This window comes from Canis lupus, chromosome 5 (assembly GCF_003254725.2).
Source record: "Canis lupus dingo isolate Sandy chromosome 5, ASM325472v2, whole genome shotgun sequence".
Lineage (NCBI taxonomy): Eukaryota > Metazoa > Chordata > Mammalia > Carnivora > Canidae > Canis > Canis lupus.
Window position 1 is genome coordinate 52896654 of NC_064247.1, and position 17698 is coordinate 52914351.

General features: G+C 37.3%; 1 protein-coding gene across 2 annotated transcripts in view; it reads left to right on the forward strand.

Moving 5' to 3' along the window:
* The window catches only part of FYB2 (FYN binding protein 2), a 128437-nt gene that overhangs the window by 92373 nt on the left and 18366 nt on the right, over positions 1-17698 (forward strand). For both annotated transcript variants that reach the window (XM_025427772.3, XM_025427771.3), the window contains exons 10-15: positions 833-947; positions 1049-1089; positions 2811-2874; positions 3920-4018; positions 9080-9108; positions 10746-10806. In XM_025427772.3, the coding sequence (XP_025283557.3) occupies positions 833-947; positions 1049-1089; positions 2811-2874; positions 3920-4018; positions 9080-9108; positions 10746-10806 (409 nt within the window). The remainder of the gene's footprint in view (positions 1-832; positions 948-1048; positions 1090-2810; positions 2875-3919; positions 4019-9079; positions 9109-10745; positions 10807-17698) is intronic.

Genomic DNA, 17698 nt, shown 5'->3' on the forward strand with positions numbered 1-17698 from the left:
GGCCAACTGATAAAAATGTAGCAGTTTTATGGTTATGACAAGTTTACAGTTCTGTGAAATAAATCAGCACGTGCAATTAACAGGCTAGCTACTTGTGCCAAAAATCCTTGTACATTTTTCAACTGGGCACACCATCTTCTGGCTAATTCAAACACTAAGGGAATAAGAAATGTTAATATGCTCAATCAACTTATCTAAGAAATTTGAGGGGAAAATGACTCAAAATTGGACAAGGTCATCTAAATTTAAAGAGAGAGAAGAGGTGACCCAGTTGGGCATCTGACTCTTGATTTTGGCTCAGGTCGTGATCGCAGGTCGGGGGATTGAGCCCCATGTTGGGCTCCGTGCTCAGTGGGGAGTCTGCTTAAGATTCCTTCTCTCCTCCTGCCCCTCCCCTACACGTGTGCACTCATATGCACTCTCTCTTGCTCTCTCTCTCTCTCAAATAAATAAATACATCTTTAAAAAAAGAAATAGAGAGGAACTCCAGGGCTGTACCCTGGAGGATCTCACCATCTGAGGTCAGAGATTACAGAAGAGCCATCAAAAAAAATATGGGTCACTAGGCTAGCACTCTTCATAAATACATATTCATCCTTGCCACAATCACATAAGAGTTGGTGTTATTATTGTCCCAACTTCATGGACATAACTGAGTCTCTGCAAGCTGAAGTGATGTGCCAAAGAAGCATACGTACCAAGATTATAATCCAGTTTCAGATTATGAAATCTGCCTTTCCTATTATTGCCTTCACTGCCATGGCATGTGTGAATGCATTTATGGTAGCAGTTGATGAGCTATTCTTCAAGACTTTCTCTGTTTTCCTTACAGGTGGGTATGTGGAGGCCTTAGAGGTCATGAAAGAAACTCCAGACGGAGGGGCCTGTAAGCCTCTCTCCATCTCAGACGAGACATATGATGATGTTGAGTACCCCGGGAAGGCAGGGTAAGTGCATGTCAGTGGTGTGGTGAGACTGGAGATGACTGTGGCAAGACTACAGGTACAACACAGTAGGTTAATGGTCTTTGCATTATTTCTTCCTGCAGACCAAGGTCAGACTACTCTAGCTCATTTGCTTCTGATAATGGTAAGTATAAGAAGACACTTGAGACTGTTGGTAGAAATTGCTGAGTGCTTCTGTGGCTGATTAGTGTAAAGTGTCTTTTATCTATGTATATTTTTAATAATGTCAATCAGGCAAGGTGATGGTAAGCTTGATGGGAGAAGTGGTCTGAGGTATGTGCTAAAAAATCCACTTAGAATCATGAAGGTGAAGACTCTAATAATGGGGCTCTTGCGGCAAAAAAGCAACTTCACTGTGAAATGTCCTCCTTCCTGACTGCTTCACAATGCAGGTCTGATTACAGGAATGTTTTTTAATTTATATTTTGTTAGTTAACATACAGTGCAATATTGGTTTCTGGGGTAGAATTCAGTAATTCACCACTTATGTACAATACCCAGTGCTAATCACAAGTGCCCTCCTTAATGCTCATCACCCATCTAGCCCATTCCTCACCCCCCCCCCTCCCTCCCTCAACCCTCAGTTTGTTCTTCATTGTGAAGTCACTTATGGCTTGTTTCCCTCTCTCCTTTGTTTCTTTTCCCCTTCCCATATGTTCATCTGTTTTCTTTCTTAAATTCCAGGAATATTGTTTAAATAACACACAATTGTGGTTTCTTAATACTTTTAAGATCAACTTTCATGTGGTCTAGAGGCCTTGAGTGGTTTTCCTCTACCTGCCACTGAAGACTTCTTCACATTATACACAGTCTTCATCCTCGAGATCCATTCATGCCTACTTCCTTTTAGTTTCTCTGACTTACCGAGCTCCACCATGGAATGTTCTCATATGCTCTTCCTTCTTCACGGAGTGTTCTTCCCTCCCCTTGGCTCCTTTGGCTACATGACTGTTGTCTCCTCTGGTCCCAGCTCCTTCATTATTGCCCCAGGAAATATTCCCATTGGTGTACAGTCTCATCAATCTCATAGTATCATGGCCTTCCTTTGCAGCACTTTATAGTTATAATTTTATACATTTGTGATTCTTACATTAGTAACTGTCTTCCCTCCTAGATTGTTATCTTCTTTATGCTTGCTATTTTTTCTAGCCCCTAGTATAATGCCAGACACATGTGAGACATTCCAAAGCTATTTACTGAATATGCATGGTTAAAGAAATAATAGAGGAGGTTATAATCAAATGCTGATCTGGTTGCTTTTGTCCTCCTTAGAAGGTCAGAAATTTAGATGGTGAAACAACCTTGGAGATCATGAAACTTAGTACCCCATTTTAGACAGGAAACTAAGGCATGGAGGATTTAAGTGACTCTCCTAAACTCACTGTATGTGAGTTACATTTTAAGCCTGAAAATCATTCCCTTGCAGGGTAGCCTCAAAGTGTATCTGTACTTTAAGCTCATGTGTTGGGCTAGGCTAAAGCCATGCTATCAAGAAAGATTACTCAAGATGCTTCAGTTCTCCATTATTGCCTCAGCATTCAGATTTTTAGTAAACTCTGAAAACTATATATGAAATATGCATGGTAAGAGGGTAGAAGGAAGGAATTTGTTAATAAACCAGCTTTCTTTGACTACATCAGATCAGATTGGAATAATGGGGTAGAAGCAAATATGAATTTTCATTTTGTACATACCTTTATAGAAGTTTAATTATTTTTACCATATGCTTATGTAAAAAATCTATTTGACATCAAAGTGTACCTAACACCTGATCGGTATCCAGTAACTTCTCATGAAATCTGAATTATTGTCATTATAAATGAAAATCACTTTTTTCTATTTCAGAAGAAAATTGTGAAGAAGTATATGAAGAGGTCTATAAAACAAAGAGCAACTACCCAAAAATAGAGTGAGTTTCTCTTTTTTCTTAGTTTGTAGCTAATGGTATTTCCCTATTAGTGTAGGAAAACCAGAGTTGAAGAAACAATCCCCTTCCCTTGACCCTATTATCCTCAGGGAAGATCTGCATCAAGAGTGGAGATAAAATATTTTAATACTACACTGTGATGAGTAAGAGACTTGTGATTGTATTTAACCATATGCTTTAATTTTTAATTTTATTGCTTTCTCTTTTGAGAAAATGTCCACCTCTCAAAGTAGAGGGCTTTAATATTGTGTTAGGAAATAAGTGTGAAGGGAGAGGTAAGTATCAATAAAACTTGCTGCAGTTCTATCATAGTATTCCCAGGAAGAAACCAATGGGTATGACTTAACCTGTGTCTTTGCAAGTTAATAAGGCGGTCTCTGGGATTTTGGCTTAATTTACTATCTAAGAATTCCATGTTATCAGGAATATTTGTTCAAATGGGCATTATTCATCAAGTCTAGTTATTGGGGGCATACTGTGGAAATGAAAACAGCAATGGTCAAAAAGCAAGAAGGTTGGGGGTTGAAGGGAAGAGTAGGGATCCACACTGGGTAGAATGGTGCGGGTGTATCATTCCCTCTCCCTACCCTCTAAAAAAATCTAAGAGCATATTTGGAAGGATTGTAATCATCAGCTGGGCAGTAAATGTACCACCATTGTTGTGATATCATTCAGTAAATTAAAAGTCAGTGATGTGGATTTCAAGAGCCAGAAATTCCAAAACATATTTGTAAACATAATTTATAAACTATGCTTCTCTAAGTCATCTCCTCTAAAAGTAAGGCTTTGCTTCATATCCTCAAAATAGAGACCATTTGGGGTGGATGAAAGTTTGTATGGAAGTGTAATTCCCTTCGTAGCTAAATGGTGTTATTTCATATTGGTATCTAAACAAAAAAGAAGAGCATAGAAGTTGATAAGGCATTTTCTGCCTCTACCTGCAGTAGGATGTGTTCTTGTATGAGCCTCCTCCATCTCTATTACTCTCTCAAATGTCATGCTATTTACACCCCCTGATTCCTCTTAGTTTAGATGGAAAAGAAGCACTGAAAAGACTACGGAAATTCTTCAAGAAAGAAAAGGAGAGATTTAAAATGAAGAAAAATAAGTTGAAAGAAAATATAAGGTAAAAAGTTTTTTTTTTTTACTTTTTCTTTCCAGGAGAGAACTAGCAGTGCCAGCCTGGTAGTTATATATCCTATCCTCAGAAACAGTACAGGGGGTATCTGAAGCTAAAACCAAAGGCCCTAGTTAACACCTGTCTCCTCCTTTCCAATTTGTGAGTGAACCACACCCACAGATACTAATAAGACTGTAACAATATCCCTTTTGGGAAAAAAAAATTGATGATAAAGAGTTGTAAACAAGGGTAAAGAGAAGAAATCAAGCAAAGTCTAGAAAGGAAATTTTTTTCTTATCACCTTTGGCATATATTCCTGTTCCCACTAACCATTAGGTTATTAATTACATCCTTTTATGCTTTTATAGCCCTACAAGTTTAGATGGTTTTATTTGTCTACACTTCCATATTCTAATATGCCTCTCTGGTGAGAAGCAGTGTGTAGAGAGGGGAAAATGAACTTCCCAGCTGACTGGTTCATGTATCTCATGGTCTTAGACCTGGAGAAGGACACTCCAAGATCTCCCCAACTAAGTAGCAATGTTTGAGAAGTTTACAAATTTACTAGCTGTAGAGATGGGAGGCCTGGATTCTAGTTTCAGCTCTGCCATTTATTCAATGTGCAGTCATGGGCAAATCATGATCCAACCAGCATTTCCTCTTGAATAGAAGGGAGACTGAGTAGTCTCTAGAGGCATTTCTCTCTCTAATCTGTAGAAATGGATAGAAACATAGATCTATGTTTTATGAGGCAAGGGATGGTAAAGTAATTTCCCTAAGGTCATAAGGCATATTGGCATGGAATTTTTACTCTACCTTGAAGTTCTTTTCAATCATAAAGCCTCAAAATTATGTGATTTGAAGCCCAAATGTCTGGTGGATCTAGATCTACCAAGAGATCCAACAAAATATCTGGGTTCATAAATTATAGTCCTGACTATGGAAATAGAGCTGCAGTGGTCAGTAAGACCTATGCACAAAGGCATTCTCTGGCCCTAGCAGGTTAGATGCTTCTGACAAAAAATTATGATGCTTGTGGTCCCATAAAAATTTGATCCAGGTGAGGGGCACCTAGGTGGTACAGTCAGTTAAGTATCCAACTCTTGTTTTCAGCTCAGGTTGTAGGGGGATCCAGCCCCATGTTGGGCTCTGTGCTCAGTGGGGAGTCTGCTTGGGATTCTCTCTCCTCTCCTTGTGCCCTTCTTCTCACCTCACTCACTTGCTTACTCTCTCTCTAAAATAAATAAATAAATCTTTAAAAAAAATTTTGATCCAGAAGAGAATGCTGATATCTTTAAGTGCAGACCTAATTTCCTTTTTCTTAGAACTATTGAGTGATTCCTTACAACTTTTAGAACAAATATCCAGTTTCTTTCTATGGCAAGTAAATACTTTATGGCAGCTCCCTTCTTACCTGTCCAATTCTCTCTCTTGCTTAGATCTCTACTCCCTACTATCCCATATAAATACCCCAAGACCTAACTTTGCCATGGTATTGCATGACTCTTTAACCATAATATTCCCTTGGTATTGAATATACCTGCCCTCCTCCAACCTCCTTTGATTATCAAAGTTCTAGTCTTCCCTTAAAATATGGCCAAGTATTATCCCTTTTGGGACACCTTCCCTGAACCTCTCTACTCAAATTTGGATCATCAATCTCTCCCTAACATCCAGTGTATGTCTTATAACATCTATTAATATTCCTGAGAAACCTTTTTTTCTTGGAGTCAGAGCATCTCAGAGTAACAAGAGAAATCCATATTATCTAGTCCAACCCACTACACAAGCTTCTCTGCAAACTTCCTAACAAGCCAAATATCTGTGCCTGCACAGCTCTATAAAAGAGAAATTACCACCTGCAGAGAAAGATGTTTCATCTTTAGCAGGATCTGTTAAGATTTTTTCCTGTAAGTTTTGGCAAATCTCTCTGCCTTAATTTCTCAGTTAATAACATTTAGATATAACCAGACAGGATGGAATTTTATTACCTTTTGTTGAGCCTTTTGATTGAGGGTTCCTCTCTTGAACACCAACTCCTAGTTGATTATTACCTTCAGAGGGAAGTTGCAACCATGGGAATGTGGCATTTAAAAAGAGTAAGGGTCTTCTAAAAACAAAATGAAACAAAGCAAAAAAAGGAGTAAGGCTCTCTATCCTCTCTTCCTCTCAGACACACACACTATCTATCAGAATACTCATTAAATGGCCTGATTTCGATATAAAGAAACCAATAATTAAATGCCACCAGCCGTAGCTGTGCTATAAATTTTGCGTGGGAATTAGATGTTAAACCCATTCTCACTCCTCTATTCCAGATGCACTGAGTTCCTCGCTTTTCTTTAAAGGACCAAACACACCTCTGCCGGAAGGTCTCTGCATTTGCTCTTCCCTTTCCCAGAATACTCTTACTCAGATAACCATGTTACTCACTCTCTCCCTTCAGGGTTCTACTCAAGTCACCTTATCAGTGAACCCTTCCCTGACCATCTTCTGAAAAATGGCAAGCCAACCTTCACCTTCAGCTTTCCTGCTCCCTTATCTTGCTCTGCTCTTTTCAATTGCACTTTTCTTCTCACATGACAGAACATAAATTTCCTTGTTTTGTCTGCTTCACCCTACTAGAATCCATGAGGGCAGGGATATTGACTGTTTTGTCCATTGCTATATCTCCAACATAAAGAAAAGTGCATAGGACATGATAGGTACTCAATAAATGGCGATTGGATGAATAAATGACCTAGAAGAAGGAAATACCATTCTAGATTTTTTTGTAGCCTCAGTTTCTAGTTTCAATAGGAGCCACCATCACCCTGACCCAATTAAAAGAGAAGAAAGGAACCAGTGTTAAGAAAGGCTTCGTTGAGCAAGGAACCCTGGAGTGGAGAGGCCAAAGGTGTGTGCAACCAAGGCACTGAAGACAAGGAGGGTGAAGTGTGTCACATGTGTTCTCCCTCCAGTTGTCACAATACCCCATGAGATGGAATCTTTCCTATTTCCCAGATGAAAAATTAAGGCTTTGAAAAATATGTGACTTGCACAGGGTAAGTGGATAAGTAGCAGAACTAAGAGTTAGATTCAGGTCTCTCTGACTCCAGCGGCCTTGTACTGCTTGTACTGCTTCTCTATTCTGGCAGAAGCCAGTCTGGTCATACAGTTATTGACAGCAGGGACAGTGAGTAAGTCCTCAGCTCCTTTTCCAGGCACATCCAGCAAGGTATGCTGCATCCAGCTCTAATACTCACCCTGTAAGATATAGCTGGTATTCTTTAGAAATGAAGAAACCAAGGTTTGCATAAAGGTTAGCTGATTTTCCCAAAAGTGCTGTTTCTTTGGACAATCCTTTATTATGTTCTTATCATACAGTGTTGTACCAATTTATTTTTGATCTCCCTCACCAAACACTAAGCTACTTCAGGGTAGACACTTTTTCTGATCATTTTGTATACCTAGCACTTGGCCCTGGCCCATGATGAGTGTTTCCCTAATACCTGTAGGACTGAACGTAAATTAATTGCTTAAAATACAGAATTTTTTTCCTGCCAGACTATACTTCCTTCCATCTCCTTAACTGTGTAACCAAACAGTCTACCTGTTCCAAATGTCCTCTCTCACTTAGCAATTTGCTATCTTCCATTTCCTTCTGGCCTGGAACTTTTGCTCGCAGATATCCTTTTAGCTTAACCATATACATAGGCAGGATTCTGTATCTGCAGAGGGTAGTTCTCTTTCACCATATTCATCACACAGTGGATGTCCAGGTGCATTTCAAAGATAATGAGTGGGAAAAATTAGAGAGGATGACAAAACATGAGAGACTCCTAACTCTAGGAAATGAACAAAGGGTAGTGAAAGGGGAGGCGGGCGGGGGGAGATGGCATAACTGGGTGATGGGCACTGAGGAGGGCACTTGATGGGATGAGCACTGGGTGTTATACTATATGTTGGTAAATTGAACTTTAATTAAAAAATATATTGTAAAAAGATATTTATTATAGGTTGGGTTCTAGACTACAATAAAGCAAATGTTACAATATATTGAATCAAATTTTTTGGTTTTTCAGTTCATATAAAAGTTATATATACTCTATACTAGGCTCTATTAAGTGTGAACTATGTTTTAAAAAATGTACATACCTTAATTAAAAAGTAATCTTTTTTTTTTAAAGGCTTTCTTTATTTTTTTATTTATGATAGTCGCAGAGAGAGAGAGAGAGGGGCAGAGACACAGGCAGAGACACAGGCAGAGGGAGGAGCAGGCTCCATGCACCGGGAGCCCGATGTGGGACTCGATCCCGGGTCTCCAGGATCGCGCCCTGGGCCAAAGGCAGGCGCTAAACCGCTGTGCCACCCAGGGATCCCCTTAAAAAGTAATCTATTGCCAAAAAATGCTAACCGTCATCTAAGCTTTAGTGAGTCATAATCAGTGATCACAGGTTATCATAACAAATATAAGAGCAGAAAAGTTTGAAATATTGTGAGAATTACCAAAATATGACACAGCGACACAAAGTAAGAAAATGCTGTTGGAAAAAAAAAAAAAAAAGAAATTGCTGTTGGAAAAAATAGTACTGATAGATTTGCTTGATGTAGAGTTGTCATAAACCTTCCATTTATATATATATATATATATATATATATAATATAAATTTTATTTATATATCTATAAATAAAAACACAGTATGTGTGAAGTGCAAAAAAACAATGTGCAATAAAACGAGGCATACCTGTATTATTTGATGGGCATCTTGGAAGGCTAAAAGGCGGAAATAGGATCTTGTGGATGGACAAGGGCAGAGCCTGAGGTTGTCTAGTTAGGAAAGGAGCGGGGGGCGGGGGGGGAATGGCTGGTCCCTGGGGATACATAAGCTCATTTTTAAGTGGTGGTATGGAAGTGAGGAGAAGGTTAATCAGAACAAAGCTATAGGAAAGGATTGCTTCACATATTTGCCAAGACACATTTGCATCAAGAAACCTAATCATCAATGTGTTACTTGAGATGAGTCAACTAATCTTTCTGAACCTGTTTTTTTCCTTAACCCTTTTGTGTCTTTTGTCAATCAACAGTGCATTTTCAATTTCGCTGCCTGATTTAGGTAAGTGACATTTACTAATTGCTGATACAAAACTACTCAACATTAGCATATTCAGGGACAAGGAAGGAGAAGTAGTAATCCTTCCTTCATTCCACATTTAATGAAAAATTGATATATAAAAATCAAGATATTTTACACAACAGTATCACCTACTTTGGGGAAGATGAGTAATATTTCTTAAGTGCCTACTGTATTCCAGTTCTTTTAAAATCCCAGAAAAATAGATATCTTTTTAGGGAGGCTCTAAGACCCACATCCATACTTTAGTGATCTGGGATTTGTACCAAGTCTCCCTGATTACAGAGCTTGTGCATTTTACATTATATCACACAGCCTCTTGAAGGATCTGACGCCAAATCACCGTTAATTAAGACATAATAAATTGGACAAGATACGTTGCAATACACATATTAATTGTATCAAGGATGGGTCATTGGAATATTCTTTGCTATAAAAACAGTAGTGCACAAATTAGCATATTGCCTGATGTATGATATAACCTCAGTACATGTTCAGTGAGTTGAATCTGTCAATAAAAGAGGGCCGTTGTCGCTTGTCAGTTTTTGTTTGTGAGCTCTAGTCATAAGTTTACTCTTATTAGGCAATTCAAATATATTATATTCCATAAATAAGCGTTTGCTGTACTAAATAACAAAGGAAGGCTCTGTAAATAAACCTGGTAAAATCACAAGTCTCCCCAAAGTTCCTGAGGTCTATGTAAAAATCCAAAAAGCCAACTTAGAAAAGGCATACATTGTACTGCCACCCAAATTTATGAATAATCCAATATGAATTATGGATAATTATATCAGAAGGTCTCAAACTCATTCAAAGTGGTAAATCACTTAAATATGGAATTCTGGGGCACCTAGATGGTATAGTCAGTGAAGTATCTGACTCTTGATTTTAGCTCAGGTCATGATCTCAATGTTGTGATATAGAGCCCTATGTTGGTCTCCACAACTAGGTGTGGAACTTAAGATTCTCTCCCTTCCTCTCCCTCTACCCTTTTCCCACCTCTTAAAAAAATTATGGAATTCCATGTAGAGTACCAAGGAATGTAAATATCCTAAACTGAAAATGTCTAATTATGATTATGCACTAAGATGCAATTTTATGCAAATTAGTATAGAAGAACAGTTGCCAGTTTTGAAATAAAAATAATGGAAGAAAAATCAACATGAATATTCTACTTAACACTGTCTTTTTCCCAGGAAATAGGAAAAGCCCACTTACTATTCTAGAAGTAGAACATCTTTGTCCACTTCAAGGATGATGGGAACCTACTCTAAAAATGATCCTTTCAATAACTCATATTTTCTGAAAATCTGCATGAAATTAAATTTATATCTATATCTACCTATATAGATATCTATATAGATAGATAGATATTAATTTATATCTGTGTTTGAAATACTAGGGCATTCCACTACCTTTTAATCTCTCACTGGAATTTCTTCCCAAATGGAGATTCTTTTTGTTCTTTGATACTTCCAGCTTGTGTTCTATGATCAGGTTTTGATAAAACAGACATGGGAATGCACTTGGATAACTGGGTTTTATGGATAACTTGGAAAGTGAGGGAGTGTATAAACTGTACCTAATAATGAACTATTTTGATCTTGTCTTGATCCCAGAACTTAGGTCTCAGGAAGTTAGTATCTATGATAATGTGGATGTAAATGAAAAAGAGCCAAGGTAAGTCCTTTTGCCTCGTTGGTCATCCTTACTGATATGTAACCCATTTTTCCAAAGCTTTGTTAAATATAGTAAGAGGGCCACCTCTTCAGAGCCTTAGAGACTGGATGAAAAGTCAGCTTGTGATATCTCTCCCCCAATTAAGAAGGGAAAACAAGGAATAACTTAGATTATCTAACAGTATTAGGTGATTCAGAAATCACTGGAGCTTTGCAATCTGTTTCATATCTTTGAATCTAGAAACTTGAAACTCATTTCAATGCACACACAGTTATTTAATAACCTCTTAAGTACAAGGCAACATGGGGGATAGCAAGCACTGCCTGACAGAGCCTATGTTCTCAAAGATGAAATAACTATGATATAGCAAGAAACCATCCTGGAACTTGATGCCCCCTCTCTAGCTGCTTGTTATCTGTCCCTTCTCTTTCAACTAAATGGCCAGAAATAAAGGTCCCTTCTACTCATCTTTGATTCATTTAGGGTCACAAATCAGGTCTCAACTGGTACCAAAAGATTGAGATCATTTCCTGCATATTTTCAAACCACAATTCTTTGAAACTGGACCTCAATCACAAGAGGAAATTTGGAAAGAACTCAAATACATGGAGGATAAAGAGCATCTTACTAAAAAAAAAGAATTGGGTCAACCAGGAAATTATAAAGAATTTTTAAAATTCATGGAAACAAATGAAAATGAAAGCACAACTATTCAAAAGCTTTGGGATGCAGCAAAGGCAGTCCTAAGAGGAAGTATATAGCTATACAAGCCTTTCTCAAAAAACAAGAGAGGTCTCAAATATACAACTTAACCTTACACCTAAAGGAGCTGGAGAAAGAACAGCAAATAAAGCCTACATCCAGCAGGAGAAGAGAAATAATAAAGACTAGAGCAGAAATCAATGAAATAAAAACCAAAAGAACAGTAGAACAGATCAACAAAACTAAGAGCTAGTTCTTTGAAAGAATTAATAAGAATGATAAACTCTTGACTAGACTTATCAAAAATAAAAGAGAAAGGAGCCAAATAAATAAAATCATGAATGAAAGAGGAGAGATCACAACCAACAGAAATAAATAAAATCATGAATGAAAGAGGAGAGATCACAACCAACACCAAAAAAATACAAACAATTATAAGAACATATTGTAAGCAACTATATGCCAACACATTAGGCAATCTGGATGCATTCCTAGGGACGTATAAACTACCAAAACTGAAGCAGGAAGAAATGGAAAATCTGAACAGACCCATAACCAGCAAAGAAATTGAAGCAGTAATCAAAAACCTCACAAGCAAAAGTCCAGGGATAGATGGCTTCCCAGGGGAATTTTACCAAACATTTAAAGAAGAATTAATACCTATTCTTCTGAAGTTGTTTCAAAAAATAGAAATGGAAAGAAAACTTCCAAACGCTTTCTATGAGGCCAGCATTACTTTGATCCCAAAACAAAACAAAGACCCCACCAAAAAAGGAGAATTACAGACCAATATCCCCGATGAACGTGGATGCCAAAAATCTCACCAAGATACTAGCCAATAGGACCCAACAGTACATTAAGGATTATTCACCATGACCAGGTGGATTTTATTCCTGGGCTGCAAGGGTGGTTCAACATTTGCCAATCAATCAGTTGGATATACTATGTTAATAAGAGAAAGGACAAGAACCACATGATCCTCTCAATAGATGCAGATGAATGGATAAAGAAAAAGCATTCTTTCTTGACTAAAACTCTTCACAGTGTAGGGATAAAGAGAACATACCTCAATATCATAAGAGCCATCTACGAAAAGCCTACAGCCAATATCATTCTCAATGGGGAGAAACTGAGAGCTTTCCACCTAAGGTCAGGAACATGGCAGTGATGTCCACTCTCACCACTATTGTTCAACATAGTCCTAGAAGTCCTAACCTCAGCAGTCAGACAAAACAATATTAGATAAAAGGCATTCAAATTGGCAAAGAAGTCAAATCTCACTCTTCACAGATGACATGATACTCTATATGGAAAACTCAAAAGACTCTATCTCAAAATTGCTAGAACTCATATAGGAATTCAGCAAAGTGGCAGGATATAAAATCAATGCACAGAAATCAGTTGCATTTCTATACACTAACAATGAGACAGAAGAAAGAGAAATTAAAGAGTCAATCCCATTTACAATTGCACCCAAAACCACAAGATGCCTAGGTATAAACCTAACCAGAGAGGCAAAGGATCTGTACTGAGAAAACTATAGAACACACATAAAAGAAATTGAGGAAGACACAAAGAACTGGAAAAACATTCTATGCTCATGGATTGGAAGAACAAATATTGTTAAAATGTCTATGCTACCTAGAACAATCTATACATTCAATGCAACTCAATGAATTGGGGCACATGGGTGGCTCGGTTGGTTAAGCGTCTGCTGAGGGTCCTGGGATTGAGCCCTGTGTTGAGCAGGGAGCCTGCTTCTCCCTCTCCTCCCTGCTGTGCTCTCTGTCACTATCTCTGTCTCTCTCTCAAATAAATCTTTTTTAAAAATACCATCAACTTATTTCAGAGAACCAGAAAAGACCCTGATTAGCCAAAGGAATGTTGAAAAAGAAAACCAAAACTGGTGGCATCACAATTCCAGATTTCAAACTCTATTACAAAGTTGTAATCATCAAAACAATATGGTACTGGCACACACACAAAAAAACCCCACAGATCAATGGAACAGAATAGAGAACCCAGAAATGAACCTTCAACTCTATGGTCAACTCCTCTTTGACAAAGCAGGAAAAAATATCCAATGGAAAAAAGGCAGTCTCTTCAACAAATGGTGTTGGGACAATTGGACAGCCACACTCAGACCAATGAAACTGGGTCATTTCCTCACACCATACACAAAATAGACTCAAAATGGATGAAAGGCCTAAATGTGAGACAGGAATCCATCAAAATCCTAGAGGAGAACACAGGCAGCAAACTTTGTGACTTCGGCTGCAGCAACTTCTTACCAGATATGTCTCAAAAGCAAGGGAAACAAGGGCAAAAATGAACTGTTGGGACATCAAGATAAAAAGCTTTTGCACAGCAAAGGAAATAGTCAACAAAACCAAAAGGCAACCTACAGTATGGGAGAAGATATTTGCAAATGACACCACAAATAAAGGACTAGTATCCAAAATCTACAAAGAACTTATCAAACTCAACACCCAAAACCCAAAAAAATCTAGTCAAGAAACAGGCAGAAGATATGAAGATATTTCTTCAAAGAAGACATACAAATGGCCAACAGACACTTGAAAAAATGTTCAACATCACTGGGCATCAGGGAAATATAAATCAAAACTACAATGAGATACCACCTCATACCAGTCAGAATGACTAAAGTTAACAAGACAAGAAACAAATGTTGGTGAGGATTCAGAGAAAGGGAAACCCTCATACATTGTTGGTGGGAATGCAAGCTGGTGCAGCCACTCTGGAAAACAATATGGAGGTTCCTCAAAAAGTTGAAAATAGAGCTACCCTACAACCCAGTAATTGCACTACTGGATATTTACTCCAAATATACAAATGTAGTGATCAAAAGGGACACCTGCACCCCAATATTTATAGTGACAATGTCCACAATAGCCAAACTATGGAAAGAGGCCAGATGTCCATCAATAGATGAATGGATAAAGAAGATGTGGTATGGGGGCACCTGGGTGGCTCAGTGGGTTAAGTGTCTGCCTTCGGCTCAGGTCATGATCTCAGAGTCCTGGGATCAAGCCCCACATTGGGCTCCCTGCTCGGCGGGGAGCCTGCTTCTCCCTGTCTTCCTTGCTCCTGCTCTCTGTCACTATCTCTGCCTGTCTCTCTCTCTCTCTCTCTCTCTCTCAAATAGATAAAATCTTTTTAAAAACGGTATATTATACCTTTATATTATATTATAATATTATACATATAATATATATACCACATATATTACTCAGCCATCAAAAAAATGAAGTCTTGCCATTTGCAATGATGTAGATGGAACTAGAGGATATTATGCTACATGAAATGAGTCAGTCCGAGAAAGAAAATTATCATACGATCTCACTTATATGGGGGAATTTAAGAAACAAAACTGGATAATAGGAGAAGGGAGGAAAAAAATAAAACAAGAAGAAATCAGAGATGGAGACAAACTGTAAAAGACTCTTAATTATAGGAAACGGGGTTGCTGGAGGGGCAGGAGGTGGGGAATGGGGTAACTGGGTGATGAACATTAAGGAGAGCTATGATGTAATGAGCACTGGGTATTACATAAGACTGATGAATCACTGACCTCTGCTTCCAAAGCCAATAATACATTATACATAAATTAATTGGATTTAAATAAAATTTTAAAAAATAAGTTAGAAAACACTGTCAGGTTTCAAATTCGACTGCACTTATTAGGTGTGTAACCTTGGCATTGATTAAACTCTCTGTACTACTAAAAAATAAATAAATAAATAAAAGTTCTTGGAAAGATGTTCTGAAGGAACTTAGAATGGCTAAGTAATAATCCATTGTGTGAATATGTATGTGTGTGTATACACCACTTCTTTTCCGCTGTTGTTATATACCACTTCTTTATCCATTCATCTATTGATGGACACTTGGGCTGCTTCCACATCTTGGCTATTGTAAATAATGCTGCAATAAACATAGGGATGCATATATCTTTTCTGAATTATTGTTTTCAATTTGGGGGCTAAATACCCAGTAGTGGAATTAGTGGATCATATGGTAATTTTATTTTTAATTTTGGGGGGAATCTCCATACTGTTTTACAGTGGCTGCACCAGTTTGTATTCCCACCAACAGTGCCTAAAGGTCCTTTTTCTCCACATCTTGAAAAAACACTTGTTTTCTTGTGTTTGTAAATTTTGTCATTCCAAAAGATATGAGGTGGTATTTCATTGTGGTTTTGGTTTGCATTTCCCTGATGATGAGTGATATTGAGCATGAATGAAAGTTTCATTCTTTTGCATATAGCTCTCCAGTTTTCCCAGCACCATTTGTTGAATAAACTTTTTCCCATTGCATATTCTTTCTTTCTTATCAAAGATTAATTGACCATATAATTGTGAACTTATTTCTGGATTTTCTATTATGTTCCATTGATCCATGTGTCTATTTTGTGCCACTATCATACTGTTTTGATTCCTATATGGCTCTGTAGTGTATCTTGAAATCTGAGATTGTGATATCTCCAGCTTTGTTCATCTTTTGTTCATCTTTTTAAAGATTGCTTTGGCTATTCGGGATCTTTTGTGATTCATACAAGGTTTAGCAGTGTTTGTTTTAGCTCTATGAAAAATACTGTTGATATTTTGATAGGGAATGCATTACATTTCTAAATTATTTTGGGTAATATGGACATTTTAAATATATTGGTTATGCCAGCCCATGAGCATGGAATATCTTTCCATTTGTTTGTGTCATCTTCAGTTTCTTTCATCAGTGTTTGTAGGTCTCTAACTACAGGTCTTTCATCTCCTTGGTTAAGTTTGTCCTAGATATTTTATTATTTTTGTGCAATTATAAATGGGATTGCTTTCTTCATTTCTCTTTCTTCTGCTTCATTATTAGTGTATAGAGATGTAACAGATTTCTGTATATTGATTTTGTATTCTGCAACCCTACTGAATTCTTTTATCAGTTCTAGTAGTTTTTTGATGGAGTCTTTTGGGGTTTTCAATATAGAGAATCAGGTCATCTGCAAATAAGGAAAGTTTCACTTTTTCCTTAACAATTTGGATGTTTTTTTCCTGCATCTATTAAAATGATTGTATGGTTCTTACCTTTCTCTTATTGATGTAACATATCATGTTGATTGATTTGTGAATATTGAGCCATACTTGCATCCCAGGAACAAATTCCACTTGATCATGGTGAGTGATTTTTTTAATGTTTGTTGGATTTGGCTAATATTTTGTTGAGGATTTTTGCATCTATGCTCATCAGAGATATTGGCCTGTAGTTCTCTTTTTCAGTAGTGTCTTTTTTTTTTAATAAAATGGTCTTTTTTTAAAGATAGATTTTATTTATTTATTTATTTATTTATTTATTTATTTATTTATTTATTAATGAGAGAGAGAGAGAGAGAGAGAGGCAGAGACACAGGAGGAGGGAGAAGCAGGCTCCATGTTGGGAGCCCGATGTGGGACTCGATCCCCAGACTCTAAGATCACGCCCCAGGCCAAAGGCAGGCACTAAACCACTGAGCCACCCAGGGATCCCCTCAGTAGTGTCTTTATGTGGTTTTGGAATAAGGGTAATGCTGGCCTCATAGAATGAATGTAGAAGCTTTTCTTCCTCTTCTGTTTTTTGGAATAGCTTGAGAAGAATAGGTATTAACTCTTTGAATGTTTGATAGAATTCACTTGTGGAAGCTATCTGGTCCTGGGCTTCTATTTGTTGAGAGTTTCGTTTTTTTAGTTTTTTTTAAATCACTGATCCAATTTCATTGCTGGTAATCAGTCTGCTCAAATTTTCTATTTTTTCCTGATTCAGTTTTGGTACATTATATGTTTCTAGGAATTTATCCTTTTTTTTAGTTTTTTTTTTTTTTTTTTTTTTAGTTTTTCCAATTTGTTGATGTATAAGTTTTCATAATATTTTCTTATAATCCTTTGAATTTCTGTGGTGTCATTTTTCCTTTCTTATTTCTGATTTTATTTGAGTCTTCTCTTTTTTATGAGTCTAGCTAAAAGTTCTTATCAATTACATTAGTCCTTTTAAAGAAGCAGCTCCTGGTTTCATTGATCTGTTCTATTTTTAATTTCTACATTGTTGATTTCTGCTCTGATCTTTATTATCTCCTTCCTTCTACTGGTTAGGAGTTTTCTTTGCTCTTCTTCTAGCTCCCTTAAGTGTAATGTTAGATTGCTTGAGA